Source organism: Suncus etruscus, chromosome 3, assembly GCF_024139225.1.
Source record: "Suncus etruscus isolate mSunEtr1 chromosome 3, mSunEtr1.pri.cur, whole genome shotgun sequence".
Lineage (NCBI taxonomy): Eukaryota > Metazoa > Chordata > Mammalia > Eulipotyphla > Soricidae > Suncus > Suncus etruscus.
Window position 1 is genome coordinate 101,136,497 of NC_064850.1, and position 16,727 is coordinate 101,153,223.

Sequence of the window (16,727 nt, forward strand, 5' to 3'; positions counted from 1 at the left end):
TAGTTTCTTGCTTTTTTTTGAATCTGTAAATGAGTGAAATTATCCTTTTCAGTCTCTTCTTTCTGACTCTAAGTATGAGTTCTTATCCCTAGTAGATAAGAGCTTATTTTACACGTACAATTTCCCCTTTGTTTAATATGCTTTGCAGGAGGAAGTGGTGCTACAATATATTGCTGGTGGATTTGGGGTTGGAGAGAAAGAAAACAGACACTTGGCAAAAACTAAGAATATATATGCTCACACATATCTAAAGAAATAAAAAAAAGATTAAATAAGAGACGTAATTATAAAAAAAAAAGATGTAATTAAAGAAATAAAGTGGGGCCTGGAGAGATAGCATGGAGACAAGGCATCTGTCCTTTCTGTAGAAGGACAGAGGCTCAGAACCTGGCATCCCCCATGGTCCCCCGTGGTCTCTCGGGGCGTTCTCCAAACATAAAACCAGGAGCACCCTCCGAGTGCCGCAAGGAGTGACCCAAAAGAAGGAAAAACAAATCAAATCAAAAAACAAAAACTAAAACAAAACAATGCAAAACAAACAAACAAAAAAAACTCACAAGAATAAAAAAGAAAACAAAAAGTAAAAGGGAGAAAGTGATACCGGAGATCACTTTATTTTTGGGGAAAAACAGGATAAGAGGTTGTGTTATATAGGTCTATACTTATGATGAAATATAGGCCTCCCCATTGTCTTTTGAAATTTCCTTGTGAGGTGTGGCAAGTTGTCCTTCCTCATCAGCTAACAATAAGCCAAAATCAGAAAATATATCACCCTTGATCTGTGTAAAAGCCAAGATCACTATATACAGATGACTGGTTGTTACAACCAGGACTGAACAGTACGCATCCAGGACCACCACCACCAACAACAGCAACAAAAAGCTCTAGCCTAGCTTTTGGTCTACGATTTGTTCAACAAACAAGATCTCCAATCTCAGAGGTCTGACTGAGACAACCGCATCTGAAACGGGTCTTCCGGAAACATAATGAAAGACCTTATCCCAGGTTCCATCCTAGGAACAACATAATGACCAAGACCACCAACTACAGAAGATGGATTAAAATGACACTGAAGAAGCATAACTGCTAGAACCACAAAGAATGACTTCATCATAAGCTCCATTACTTGAGCTGCATAGTCACCAAGATCACTGGATACAGAGGTCTGATGTTACCATCCAAGACGAAGCAGAAGTCTTCCATACACCACGAAAGCACCGAGGGGAGAGTAAATGATCATGCAAGGAGTCTATAGTTAATCCCATGACAGTATACTTCAGGGGTGGAGAAACCCTCTATCTCCTAGGCCAAGGGAATTCCCTCTACAATATCCCAAATAGTTACTGTGCCTATGCAGGGGGAAAAAGAAAAGAAGAAGGAAAAAGCACAAAACAATCATTTTTCCACATATTTATTTATCAATTGATCGATTTCTTTTGACGTCTTTATTTTGGTGTAGAGATTGAAGTTGATGTCTCCAATATTATTTTATTTTATTTTATCTTATCTTTCTCTTTATTTTTGTACTCCAGCATGATTTGATTTCAGAACCGAGACTATTGAGTGGTGCTTGTCTTTATTGCTGTAGCGCTCACTGGGTATTTTATTTGATATTTCTTTATGTATTGTTGTGGTGTTTCAATTACCTTTTTCACATCCTCTTTCAAACTGAGGTTGAAAGCCTCTAGAAGGACTCCGCCCATTTTCAGCATATTTGACTACTTTTTTTTTTCTTCTCTTATTTTGTACCCTAATCTATTGCTTTTCTTTTCTTCAAACAAAACCACATAACTCGATTTATCTAGCTCCACCTCTTAAATACAGGGGGAAACAAGGGAGGGTAACAGGACCAAACAGATATATGATCACTAATAGTAAGCTAGACAAAGAGGGGACCACCTACTCTAGCAGCCCAGGGGGATGAGGATGGGGTATATGGGTTGCAGAAAGGGAACTGGGATGGGGGAAGGACATATTTGGTGATGGTATTCCCCTGATAAAATCATAATATGTACCTAAGATACTACTGTGAAAGATATATAAGCCATTATGATCAAAAAAACAATTGTGTTTTAATCAGAAATGTTCTTTGACTTACATGTATTATTATATTATATCAATTATATTATATGTTATGTTACTATATTATGTTATGCTAGTTCACCTCAATATGTTAATCAATTTTGTCTCTTGAATAAATTCTTACAATGAAAAAAAAACAAATTATAGCACTGAAAAAAAAATTACTGGTGACAGTAGTTTGGTTCAGACTCTTGAAAAAAAATATATGTAACCAAATAAACTTTGCTTACAATATAAAGGAATTCAAATAATGCAAATATATGCATTTTATTCATGAACAATATTTAATGATATGATAAAATTTAAATTATTTTACCTTTAAGAATAATTTATATATACTCTTTTCAAATATTTCTGGGTGTAGTATTTTGCTAAATTAATTTCTTTATCCATCTTTCTAATATTCTCCTTTTTACAAACCAAGATATTGAGTAATTTTAGAGTTCAGGTCTTGAAAATAGTCAAATACACACATGATTGAAATTACTTTTTAAATTTGATCATATTATTTTTTTGTTTGCTTGTTTGTTTTTGGGTTTTTGGGGGGGCCACACCCGTTTGACTCTCAGGGGTTACACCTGGCGATGCACTTAGAAATCACCCCTGGTGGGGCCGGAGAGATAGCATGGAGGTAAGGCGTTTGCCTTTCATGTAGGAGGTCATCATTCAAATCCCGGTGCCCCATATGGTCCCCCGTGCCTGCCAGGAGCAATTTCTGAACCTGGAGCCAGGAATAACCCCTGAGCACTGCCGGGTGTGACCAAAAAAAAAAAAAAAAAAACCAAAAAAGAAATCATCCCTGGCTTGGAGGGACCATATGGTAGGCCAGGAGGATCGAACCTAGGTCCATCCTAAGCTAGCGCTCACAAGGCAGATGCCTTACCGCTAGCACCAACTCTCTGGCCCTAAATTTAATTATAAAATAAATATACACAAAGAAGCATGTACTGAAAATTGGCAACTTATAAATCAAATATAATTAATTAAAATGTTAATAGTAATATTATATATATTTAAATTATTAAAATATTGAAAAAATCTAAGATATGAAATGAGAGAAAAATAAAAGACATTCTTGCAATAATAATTTTCAGACACAAAAGAGAAAAGAGTTGAAAGTTACAGCTCACTTCAGGAAGCTCACCACAAAGAGTGATGAGTTTAGTTAGAGAAATAACTACATTTTGAACTGACCTAATAATGAGAATGTATGAGGGAAATGGAAAGCCTGTCTAGAGTACAGGCGGGGATTGGGTGGGGAGGAGGGAAATTTGGGACATTGGTGATAGGAACGTTGCACTGGTGATGGGTGGTGTTCTTTACATGACTGAAACCCAAACAACACAATCATGTATGTAATCAAGGTGTTTAAATAAAAAATATATTAAAGAAAAGATATTAATTTAAAAATTATGGTGCTAAATGATTAATAAAGAGATTAAAATGAAAAAATGAAGTGAACAGACACGTTGATAAAAAAGAAATACAAATGGCCAAAAGGCCCATGAAAAAATGCTCCTCATCACTAATCATCAGGGAGATGCAAATCAAAACAATGATGAGATAACATTGCACACCACAGAGATTGGCACACATAACAAAGAACGAGAACAATCAGTGCTGGTGGGGATGTGGAGAGAAAGGAACTCTTATCCAGTGCTAGTGGGAATGCTGTCTAGTCCAACCTCTATGGAAAGTGATGTGGAGATTCCTCCATGAATTGGAAATTGAGCTTCCATTAGACCCAGCTATTCCACTCATAGGAATATACCCTAGGATCACAAGAATACAACACAAAAACCCCTTCCTCACACCTATATTTATTGCAGCACTATTTACCATAGCCAGACTATGGAAACAACCAAAATGCCCTTCAACAGATGAATGACTAAAGAAACTGGTACATATACACAATGGAATATTATGCTGCTGTCAGGAGAGATGAAGTTATAAATTTTTCCTATACATGGATGTACATGTAATTTATCATGCTGAGTGAAATAAGTCAGAGGGAGAGAGAGATGCATAGTAGTTTCACTCATCTATGGGTTTTAAGAAAAATAAAAGTCATTTTTGCAACAATCCTGAGACAATAAGAGGAGGGCTGGAACTTCTAGCTCAATTCATGAAGCTCACCATAAAGAGTGGTGAGTGCAGTTATAGAAATAACTACACTGAGAACTACCATAACCATGTGAATGAATGAGGGAACTGGAAAGCCTGTCTAGAGTTCATGTTGGGGTGGGGTGGGATGGAGGGAGATTTGGGACTTTGGTAGTGGGAATATTGCACTGGTGAAGGGTGGTATTCTTTACATGACTGAAACCTAATCACAATCATATTTGTAATAAAGATGCTTAAATAAAGATAGTATAAATAAAGAAATAAAAACTATATAGACCTTTCTTTAAAAATGTAACAGATTTTCATGTAGGCAAGGAATAATCAGAAGATAAAACCTGGCCATAAAGGAAACTCTTTCATAGTCAATTCAGTTATATTCAGGAATAAATTGCTAAGGTTCTAAACTGGAACCTTAATACCTGGCACCCCATGTCTATAACCCAGTACTTACAGCATTGGAGTGGGAGTGAATTCATGATAGTGTATAAAAAGGAGTTGAAAATACTGTCACATGGCATTTAGATGGCCTTACTGGTGGAGACATATATATTAGATCACAGTCAATGACATAACTAATCCTAAAATCCCCTCCAACCTCTGAAAAGTACCTGGGTTAGCTTGTGGCTGAGACACAACTGCAAAGAGACTACTGGACTTGTTACCTGTCATTGTACATGTAAATAACTACTTGAACCATACATTCAGAAAACCCCTGATTAATTCTATTGTACATCACCTGGCATGTGAAATGCAGTTAAGGGTCCTACTGGATTAAAGGATGCCTACTGGGTATTACCTTTGTGGGCCACTATCAGCCAAACTTTGCTGCCCATCAGATCTAGAGGTCAATGTCTGTCTATAACCCACCATGATGGAGTTCTGAGCTACCATATAGTGACTACCAAATAAGAGCTACCTTGAAAACCAGGTAACTGACACAGACCTATTTGATTCATGCCTGTATATTATTAAAGTTGAGCTAATAGTTACTGTCAATTATAAATAGACGACAAAGCTTTCAGAAAAAAAAATGTGTTGGAATAACTATACCTTATAGAACCAAACCTAACTCATTAAATAATGGTGAGTAATATAAGCTATTTGCTTATATATTTATATCAAAATTTTATTTTGAATTTTATATTTGATTGAATTTAATATATATAAAATGAAATCAACAATATACATTGGTTCTCAAGTTATATCAGTAAGGAATCAAATAGTGTTAGTAAGTTTTTAGTGTATAGAAACTTACTGTTAATTATTACCATTTGCTTAAATTATAATTAAGATCATTTGAAGATTTGCATGATAGTGCATATAAATTAAATTCTAAATCCAATCTGAAACCCTGTGATGGTCTTCATTAATTTCTTTTTACAGGCACTGCCAGTGGAAAGGAAAGACAAGTTCAGAGTGCACTTCCTAACTAAAAATGACTGTAACAAATGGCTTGAAATGTTCTCTGGAGAATTATTGACTTTTTAATTCAGGCTTCCATCAATCATCATTTATATCTTATAATATGTATTCCAGGAAAACATAACCTATTTTTAAATGTGCAGCTTGTCACTAAGTTTAAATAGTTTTTATGTCATTCATTTATCTGAGCTGAGATAGTCTTTAGATCATTAATTGATACCAATGTATTAAATATAAATTTTTTCAAAATAAATGATCTCTGTTGGCATATAAAGTTCAATATGAAATTTTTCACTCCTTCAATTCTATGACCAATTATATTAGTAATGTAGATAAAGATAGGACTTCAACGTGATAATGCACTTTTTTTCTATTAATTTTTTTTGGGGGGACACACCTGGCAGCACTCAGGAGTTACTCCTGGCTCTGAGCTCAGAAATTGCTCTTGGCTGGGGGACCATTTGGGATGCTGGGGATAAAACCCTTGTCTGTTCTGAGTCAGCCACATTCAAGGCAAACAACCAACCTCTCTGCCTCTGCACTCTGGCTCCAATAATGCACATTTTTTTTTGTTTGTGCATTTTTTTTATTTTGGCCAGACCTGTTTTCAGGGCTTACTTAAGTATTTGTAATAAGGAATCACTTCTAGATGTACTCCAGGTACCATTTGTGGGCCACGTGCAATATGGCCTTACACCTTACATCTATCTGGTTCTGAACTTTTTTTTTTATTTAAGTAACATGATCATATTTGGGTTACAGTCATAACCAGAACACCCCCTTCACCAGTGCAACATTCCCCCCTCCCCCCTTTCCATCCCCTGCCTGTATTCGAGACAGGCATTCTACTACAGTAATTTGTTTTTAAGTTCAGTAAGTTGTATTATTTTCCTTAAAGGATGAGTAAAAAATATATATATATAGTAAAGGTGTGATAGTGGCAGTCATCATTGTTTGCATAGATCCAGAAAAATGGAGAAAATGGAAAAAAAAATCCTTGACCTGATTACAAAAAGGCCTCACCCCAGAAGTTTATTGGCATAAGACAGACTCTGGGTTCCAGGCATACCACCTGGCGTTATCAGCGCATAAGGGGGCCGCAGGAACAAGTTGAACAATCCCTGTGACCTGGTTCAAACATAAGCATTAAACTAAGGGACTCTTTTACCAACATTCCTTATTGAACAGTTCACAAAGAGAAAAAAAGATAAAAAGTGGGGAAAATAAACCATCTAACTTAAGACAGTGGACACAATTGTCACCATTTAAGAAAATTTGTGTGTTTCCATCTCTATAAGAATGTGTTTGTATATAATTTCCCATTTTAATGTACCTATGCAAAGGAAGAACAGTATCACATGTCAAGATTGGTGCCTATGGAGATACTAGAACAAGTCCAACAATTCAATTGACTTGGTTCTTATATAAACATTAAATGGAGAGACACTTCTACAAATTTCCTTATTTAACAAATAACAAAGGGAAGGAAAGATGGAGAGGGACTCTTTCACCAAAATACCTTATTGAACAGTTCACAAAGAGGAGAAAAGATAAAGAGTGGGGAAAATAAACAATCTAGCTTAAGAAAGTGGACTCAATTGTCACTGTTTTAGGAACTAATCAGAAACCTAGTATGCTAGCAATCAAAATTACACAATAAAAGAAGGAAGAGGCTAAGAGGCCGTTGAGAGTAAACAAGTAGATAAAGAGTACTGGCCTCTTCCCAGCCTGAGAGTCCATCCTCTCATTTTTATTTTTTAAAGAAGTAGTTTAGTATTGTATTTTGGGGGGAAGACTTATTTTTCATCATATATGAGACTTGCAAGATATAATAATAATATTATTAATGGATATTTTTGTCTGTGAATATGTTGAGTATTTCATTTCATTACTTTCTCTCTAGAAGACTTTCTGATGAGCAGTCTAATGAAAGCTATGATAAGATTATTCTTATAATTTATAGTTTCAAATCTAACCATTCTAGAGAGTGTTCCTTTGTCTGAATCCTTTTTTGTTTTGTTTTGTTTTGTTTTTGTTTTAATGAATCACACCCGGCAGCACTCAGGGGTTATTCCTGGCTCAATGCTCAGAAATCACTCCTGGCAGGCTCAGGGGACCATATTCCATATGGGATTCCAGGATTTGAACCACCGTCCTTCTGCATGCAAGACAAATGCCCTACCTCCATGCTATATCTCTGGCCCCTGTCTGAATTCTTTATAGAATTTCTGCCTTATGTTCAGTGTAGTGTTTTTTTTTTCTTTTGCATGTCATACAGGTAATGAGCCAATATCATAACAAGATTTAAGGGAGGCACATAAAACACAAACAGGTGAATACTCAACCATCCTATTCATGCAATGGAAAATGATCTCATTTAGGATTCTACACATTTAAATAAACAGATACTCTATTAACTATTCAGAATTACCTGTGTTTCTACTCTCAGATTTTTTTGTTATCACGCTTCCTCATATTTAAGATATTTTCAGCTACTATTCCATATAATAAACTGTCTAATATATTTTTCTTTTACATTGTCTCTTTAGAATACCAATTATCATAATATTTTCTTTACTCATGACATGTATTAGATTTCACAGTTTTTTTTTTATGGAAGAATTTTTTTAAATTTATTTAAACACCTTAATTACATACATGAATGTGTTTGGGTTTCAGTCATGTAAAGAACACCACCCATCACCAGTGCAACATTCCCATCACCAATGTCCCAAGTCTCCCTTCGCCCCACCCGACCCCCGCCTGTACTCTAGACAGGCTCTCCATTTTCCTCATACATTCTCATTATTAGGACAGTTCAAAATGTAGTTATTTCCCTAACTAAACTCATCACTCTTTGTGGTGAGCTTCCTGAGGTGAGCTGGAACTTCCAGCTCTTTTCTCTTTTGTGTCTGAAAATTATTATTACAAGGGTGTCTTTCATTTTTTTTAAAACCCATAGATGAGTGAGACCATTCTGCGTTTTTCTCTCTATATCTGACTTATTTCACTCAGCATAATAGATTCCATGTACATCCATGTATAGGAAAATTTCATGACTTCATCTCTCCTGACAGCTGCATAATATTCCATTGTGTATATGTACCACAGTTTCTTTAGCCATTCGTCTGTTGAAGGGCATCTTGGTTGTTTCCAGAGTCTTGCTATGGTAAATAGAGCTGCAATGAATATAGGTGTAAGGAAGGGGTTTTTGTATTGTATTTTTGTGTTCCTAGGGTATATTCCTAGGAGTGGTATAGCTGGATCATATGGGAGCTCGATTTCAAGTTTTTGGAGGAATCTCCATATTGCTTTCCATAAAGGTTGAACTAGACAGCATTCCCACCAGCAGTGGATAAGAGTTCCTTTCTCTCCACATCCCCGCCAACACTGTTTATTCTCATTCTTTGTGATGTGTGCCATTCTCTGGGGTGTGAGGTGGTATCTCATCGTTGTTTTGATTTGCATCTCCCTGATGATTAGTGATGTGGAACATTTTTTCATGTGTCTTTTGGCCATGTGTATTTCTTCTTTGTCAAAGTGTCTGTTCATTTCTTCTCCCCATTTTTTGATGGGGTTAGATGTTTTTTTCTTATAAAGTTCTGTCAGTGCCTTGTATATTTTGGAGATTAGCCCCTTATCTGATGGGTATTGGGTGAATAGTTTCTCCCACTCAGTGGGTGGCTCTTGTATCCTGGGCACTATTTCCTTTGAGGTGCAGAAGCTTCTCAGCTTAATATATTCCCATCTGTTAATCTCTGCTTTCACTTGCTTGGAGAGTGCAGTTTCCTCCTTGAAGATGCCTGTAATGTCCTGGAGTGTTTTGCCTATGTGCTGTTCTATATATCTTATGGTTTTGGGGCTGATATCGAGGTCTTTAATCCATTTGGATTTTACCTTTGTATATGATGTTAGCTGGGGGTCTAAGTTTAATTTTTTGCAAGTGGCTATCCAATTGTGCCAACACCACTTGTTGAAGAGGCTTTCCCTGCTCCATTTAGGATTTCCTGCTCCTTTATCAAAAATTAGGTGGTTGTATCTCTGGGGAACATTTTCTGAGTATTCAAGCCTATTCCACTGATCTGAGGACCTATCCTTATTCCAATACCATGCTGTTTTGATAACTGTTGCTTTGTAGTACAGTTTAAAGTTGGGGAAAGTAATTCCTCCCATATTCTTTTTCCCAATGATTGCTTTAGCTATTCGAGGGTGTTTATTGTTCCAAATGAATTTCAAAAGTGTCTGATCCACTTCTTTGAAGAATGTCATGGGTATCTTTAGAGGGATGGCATTAAATCTGTATAATGCCTTGGGGAGTATTGACATTTTGATGATGTTAATCCTGCCAATCCATGAGCAGGGTATGCGTTTCCATTTCCGTGTCTCCTCTCTTATTTCTTGGAGCAGAGTTTTCTTTGTATAGGTCCTTCACATATTTAGTCAAGTTGATTCCAAGATACTTGAGTTTGTGTGGCACTATTGTGAATGGGGTTGTTTTCTTAATGTCCATTTCATCCTTATTACTATTGGTATATAGAAAGGCCATTGATTTTTGTGTGTTAATTTTGTAGCCTGCCACCTTGCTATATGAGTCTGTTGTTTCTAGGAGCTTTTTGATAGAGTCTTTAGGGCTTTCTAAGTAGAGTATCATGTCATCTGCAAACAATGAGAGCTTGACTTCTTCCTTTCCTATCTGGATTCCCTTGATATCCTTTTCTTGCCTAATCGCTATAGCAAGTACTTCCAGTGCTATGTTGAATAGGAGTGGTGAGAGAGGACAGCCTTGTCTTGTTCCAGAATTTAGAGGGAAGGCTTTTAGTTTTTCTCCATTGAGGATAATATTTGCCACTGGCTTGTGGTAGATGGCCTTCACTATATTGAGAAAGGTTCCCTCCATTCCCATCTTGCTGAGAGTTTTGATCAAGAATGGGTGTTGGACCTTATCAAATTCTTTCTTTGCATCTATTGATATGATCATGTGGTTTTTATTTTTCTTGTTATTGATGTTGTGTATTATGTTGATAGATTTATGGATGTTAAACCAGCCTTGCATTCCTGGGATGAAACCTACTTGATCGTAGTGGATGATCTTCTTAACGAGGCAGTGAATCCTATTTGCCAGGATTTTGTTGAGGATCTTTGCATCTGCATTCATCAGTGATATTGGTCTGTAATTTTCTTTTTTGGTAGCGTCACTGTCTGGTTTAGGTATCAAGGTGATGTTGGCTTCATAAAAGCTATTTGGAAGTGTTTCTGTTTGTTCAATTTCATGAAAGAGTCTTGCCAAGATTGGCAGTAGTTCCTCTTGGAAAGTTTGATAGAATTCATTAGTGAATCCATCTGGACCTGGGCTTTTGTTTTTCGGCAGACATTTGATTACTGTTTTAATTTCATCAATGGTGATGGGGGTGTTTAGATATGCTACATCCTCTTCCTTCAACCGTGGAAGATTATAAGAGTCCAAGAATTTATCCATTTCTTCCAGGTTCTCATTTTTAGTGGCATAGAGTTTTTCAAAGTAGTTTCTGATTACCCTTTGAATCTCTGTCATATCAGTAGTGATCTCTCCTTTTTCATTCCTGATACGAGTTATCAAGTTTCTCTCTCTCTCTTTCTTTGTTAGGTTTGCCAGTGGTCTATCAATCTTGTTTATTTTTTCAAAGAACCAACTTCTGCTTTCGTTGATCTTTCGGATTGTTTTTTGAGTTTCCACTTCGTTGATTTCTGCTCTCAGCTTTGTTATTTCCTTCTGTCTTCCTATTCTTGGGTCCTTTTGTTGAGCATTTTCTAGTTCTATTAGCTGTGTCATTAAGCTACTCAGGTAAGCTCCTTCTTCCTTCCTGATGTGTGCTTGCAAAGCTATACATTTTCCTCTCAGTACTGCTTTTGCTGTGTCCCATAAGTTCTGATAGTTTGTGTCTTTATTGTCATTTGTTTCCAGGAACCTTTTTATTTCCTCCTTGATTTCATCTCGGACCCACTGGTTATTGAGCATGAGGCTGTTTAACTTCCAGGTGTTAAAGTGTTTCTTCTGAGTCCCTTTGGAGTTCACAAATAATTTCAGAGCCTTGTGGTCAGCGAAGGTAGTCTGCAAAATTTCTATCCTCTTGATCTTATGGAGGTATGTTTTATGTGCCAGCATGTAGTCTATCCTGGAGAATGTCCCATGTACATTGGAGAAGAATGTGTATCCAGGTTTCTGGGGATGGAGTGTCCTATATATATCCACTAGGCCTCTTTCTTCCATTTCTATCCTCAGGTCTAGTATATTCTTGTTGGGTTTCAGTCTGGTTGACCTGTCCAGTGTTGACAAAGCCGTGTTAAGGTCCCCCACAATTATTGTGTTGTTGTTGATATTATTTTTCAGATTTGTCAACAGTTGTATTAAATATTTTGCTGGACCCTCATTTGGTGCATATATGTTTAGGAGAGTGAATTCTTCCTGCTCTACGTACCCCTTGATTAATATAAAATGTCCGTCTTTGTCCCTTACAACCTTCCTGAGTATAAAGTTTGCATTATCTGATATTAGTATGGCCACTCCAGCTTTTTTATGTGTGTTGTTTGCTTGGATAACTTTTCTCCAGCCTTTTATTTTGAGTCTATGTTTGTTCTGACTATTCAGGTGCGTTTCTTGTAGGCAGCAGAAGGTTGGATTGAGTTTTTTGATCCATTTAGCCACTCTGTGTCTCTTAACTGGCGCATTTAGTCCATTGACGTTGAGAGAAAGAATTGTCCTGGGATTTAACGCCATCTTTATTTCAAAATTTGGTGTGTCGTTTGGGTAGTCTTGTCTTAGATTAGGTCTTTCAGTTTTTCTCTTAAGACTGGTTTTGTGTCTGTGAAGTTTCTGAGCTGTTTTTTGTCTGTGAAACCATGTATTCTTCCATCAAACCGGAAAGTGAGTTTTGCTGGGTATAGTATTCTGGGTGAAGCATTCATTTCATTCAGTCTTGTCACAATATCCCACCACTGCTTTCTGGCATTGAGTGTTTCTGGTGACAGGTCTGCTGTAAATCTCAGGGAAGCTTGATTGAACGTGATTTCCCCTTTTGATCTTGCTGTTTTCAGAATTCTGTCTCTATCTGTGGGATTTGTCATTGTGACTAGGATGTGTCTTGGGGTGTTTTTTCTGGGGTCTCTTTTGGTTGGTACTCTTCAGGCATGCAGGATTTGATCACATATATTCTTTAGCTCTGGAAGTTTCTCTTTAATGATGTTCTTGACCATTGATTCTTCCTGGAAATTTTCTTCCTGGGTCTCTGGGACTCCAATGATTCTTAAGTTGTTTCTGTTGATCTTATCATAGACTTCTATTTTTGTCTGTTCCAATTCTTTGACTAATTTTTCCATTGTCTGCTCATTTGCTTTAAGTGTTTTGTCCAATCTCTCCTGCTGTATGGAATTGTTATGTATCTCATCTTCCACAGCACCAAGTCTATTCTCAGCTTCTTATACCCTGTCCCAGAGCTTATCCATTTTGTCATTCACTTTGTTTACTGACTTTTTCAGTCCTGTTATTTGACATGTTATTTCAGTTTGGAGTTTTGTGATTTCTGCCTTCATATTTTCTTGGTTCTTATTAGTGTTCTGTTCAACTCAATCCATGGTTTCTTGGAGTCTGTTGAGTATCTTCCATATTGCTAGTCTAAAGTCCTTATCTGAGAGGTTGATTAGTTGGTCAGTCATTATCTGGTCCTCAGAATTGTCATCTTCATTCTCTATGTCTGATGCTGGCCGGCGTTGTTTCCCCATTGTCACACTTGTATTGTGGGTTTTTCTACGTGTTGTGGTGGTATTCATTGTCTATATGATGTAGGCAGCACACTCCTCTGGCTCCTCCCTTTCTGGATGGGCTGACTTGCCTCTAAGGGAGGGGAGTCCTCCGTGGATGAAGCCTCACACTGGGTCAAATCTTAGGCCCGAGCATGCAACAGAGAAGACAGTCCAGAGAAAATTGTTTGCTTCTGTGATATAGCGCCGTTCTTAGTGTGATTTTTCCTTCTTGTTGCAATGGAGTTCTTTCCTTAGAAAGAGTGCACGGCCGCGTAGCGAAGCGGAGCGGCCGTGCTCCTCTGGAGCCTCTTTTTGCCCCACTCGCAAGAGTTTCACGCAAGAGGACAGTAGACAGACATAGACAGGTCACACTCACAGTCTTTCACAGTTGAGCCCCACTGGGCCGGTGTACTTTCCGCCTGGTGTCACACACAGGGAGCCGGCTTTTGCAAAGCTTAGCCGGTTTTTATGCTCTGAAGTCCCTCCCTGAAAATGGCGTCTGGGCGAGCGAGGTTTCTGGAGCCTCTCCTTGCCCCACTCGCAAGAGTTTCACGCAAGAGGACAGTAGACAGACATAGACAGGTCACACTCACAGTCTTTCACAGTTGAGCCCCACTGGGCCGGTGTACTTTCGCGGATTTTCCCCGCCTGGTGTCACACACAGGGAGCCGGCTTTTGCCGATTTCACAGTTTTTTAATATTTTCACAATTAACTTCTCTTTCTTCTGAGTCATTGACATTAATTTGCTTTTCCATTTATTCTATTGTTTCTATAACTTGCTAGAGTGCTCTTGATCTTTTTTATAGATCTTTTAACATAATGAATCTATAACATTTCTTAATGCTTGAATTTCACCTCCTGCTTGTTTGTTTTATTTCTGAGCTCATCAATTATTTTTCTTAGTTTTTTTTTGTTCTCTAAAGTTTTCATTTCAATCTTCCTTTGATTGTTTTATTTGCTCAATTTTCCTATTTATTCTCTTAATGTCTCATAAGATACACTTCTCTATGTCTTTAAGACTGGATTGTGTACATTTTTTTCTCTTATGTCATGATGTCTTTTTTCTTATTTTTTTCTTTTTCTTTCTTTCTTGGTTTTTGGGCCACACCTCTTTGAATTCTAACAAGCTGTGCTTTCTGGAGAAGGCATGGATATCTTCATCTTATTTTTTAATTTAATTTTTATTTTATTTATAGTGGCTTACATATCGTTCACAGTAATATTCCAGGTACATATTTACATTGAATCAGGAGAACTTCCACCACCAAATTGTCCTCCCACAACTGCTCCCATCCTGCCTCCCATATCCTCCACTCTCCTCTCCAGGGGCTGCTAGCATGTGTGGTCCCTTCTGTGTCTAGTTTATTACTTAGTGGTCTTATAGCTTTTTGGTCTTGGTGCCTCCATTACTGCCCCCTCTAATTGGGAGGCAGGACTAGAAAGTTCAAGTTATGTGGTTTTTGTTTGAGGAAGAGAAAGGTAATATAATGAGGTAAAAATCGACTACACCGACTATGAGCAGAGTCATTCTAGAGGCTCTCATCCTTGGTTTGAGGGACGAAGGGGAAAAAAGAAGGTGAAACACCACAACAGTTCAAAAAGAGGAATCAAATAAGATATCCAGTGAGCACTGCAGCAATAAAAATATGCACCACATAGTTGCCATGATCTTGAGATAGGAAATATGCCAATGCGCAAAGAGGAAGAAGAGAAAAGAAGAAAGAAAAAGTAAATATATAATTAAAAAATGGACAACTACTTCAATATCTACCCCAAAACAAAGAAATTGACAAAAATCTAGATAAAAATGATAAAAAATAAAACAATTAAAAAATTAAAAAGAATTATTTAGTGTTAGTGTTTTTTGTCTGCCCCCCCTGCATAGGCACAGTAAATATTGGGGTCATCCGAAATGGGATACAGGGTTTCTCTACTCTTGGAATATAGTGTCATGGGATTATATATAGACTTCTTTCACGTTCATTTACTCTCCCCTTGGTGATTTTGTGCTGTATAGAAGACTTCTTCTCTGATCTGGATGATAAAAACAGACCTCTAAATCTAGAGGTCTCCGTCTGTGCACAGGTCAAGGAGTGGAACTTATGATGAAGACTTTCTTTGTGATTTTAGAAGTTTTGTTTCCTCGATGTCATTTTAATTTGTCTTCTCTGGTTAGTGATCTTGGCCCTTGCGCTGATATCTTCATCTTTAAAGCAATATATTTAGTCAGCATGTTTCCATAGTTGGCAAAAAAGATGCCCATCAAAATTGGTCTGTACTTTCAAAACATGTTTTAACATTTTTTACAGTCTTTCTTAATCTGAGACAAATATGGTAGACTCAGTTGATATTCACTATCACAGTTTCAGAAGATTTTTTTTAACCTAAGAAAATAATGGTACTTTTTAAAGATAAAGAAACAAATACCATAGGCTCAGTTGATGTTCACTATCACAGTTTCAGAAGGTTTTGTTTTAATCTGAAAAATAATGGTACTGGTACTTTTTAGGAGATAAATATAGTTGGAAAGTAAGATCTGCACAAAGAGGGAACATCTCAGGTATTTATGTTAAAAAGCAAATGGTTAATATGAATGACTAATTTATTTTATTTTTCCCCTCTTTTTTCAGTTCCTCCAGTAATACGAGTGTATCCTGAGAGTCAGGCAAGAGAACCTGGAGTAACTGCCAGTCTTAGATGCCATGCAGAAGGCATACCCAACCCTCAACTTGGGTGGTTGAAGAATGGCATTGATATTACACCAAAGTTGTCCAAACAACTCACACTTCAAGGTGACTTGTAACTTACAGTTTTCCTCCTAAATAAATGTATATATTTTGCACTAAAATTTAAAATTGTTGTGAGTTGAAGAAAACAGTCGGTGGAAAAAGAATGAAATAAATATGAATTATATGACTCTATTTAAGTCAGTATATTTGTAATAGGGTAATTTCATATTCCAATAATTTATAACAAACTTACAATGATCAATTATATCATTACTTTTATGACATTTAAAATACTCAATTATATCTTTTAAACATGATCATTTGAATATCACAAATGTTCTAAACAGAATAATTTACTTTCTGCAGTAACTATATTATGAATTCATTAAAATACATATTATGGGATTTTAACAAATGATATATTTTTTCATGGGTGTTTCATGAAATACTTTGCAGAATAAAAAATTTCTAATTGTGCTTCATATTCACACTGAGAGATTATAGAACGAAGTGGGTGCTAGCCTTGCATGAGTTTGAATCAGGTTCAATGCCTGTTGTCCTATCTGGTCCTCTAGCAATGCGAGGTGTGATTT

General features: G+C 36.8%; 1 protein-coding gene and 1 non-coding gene across 3 annotated transcripts in view; one reads left to right on the top strand and one right to left on the bottom strand.

Moving 5' to 3' along the window:
- Positions 1-16,727, top strand: part of FSTL5 (follistatin like 5) — a 648,108-nt gene that overhangs the window by 476,722 nt on the left and 154,659 nt on the right. For both annotated transcript variants that reach the window (XM_049770233.1, XM_049770234.1), the window contains exon 8: positions 16,036-16,197. In XM_049770233.1, the coding sequence (XP_049626190.1) occupies positions 16,036-16,197 (162 nt within the window). The remainder of the gene's footprint in view (positions 1-16,035; positions 16,198-16,727) is intronic.
- Positions 7,897-8,000, bottom strand: LOC126005337 (small nucleolar RNA U13). Its single transcript, XR_007494470.1, has one exon. It is a non-coding gene; the product is annotated as a small nucleolar RNA U13 (small nucleolar RNA).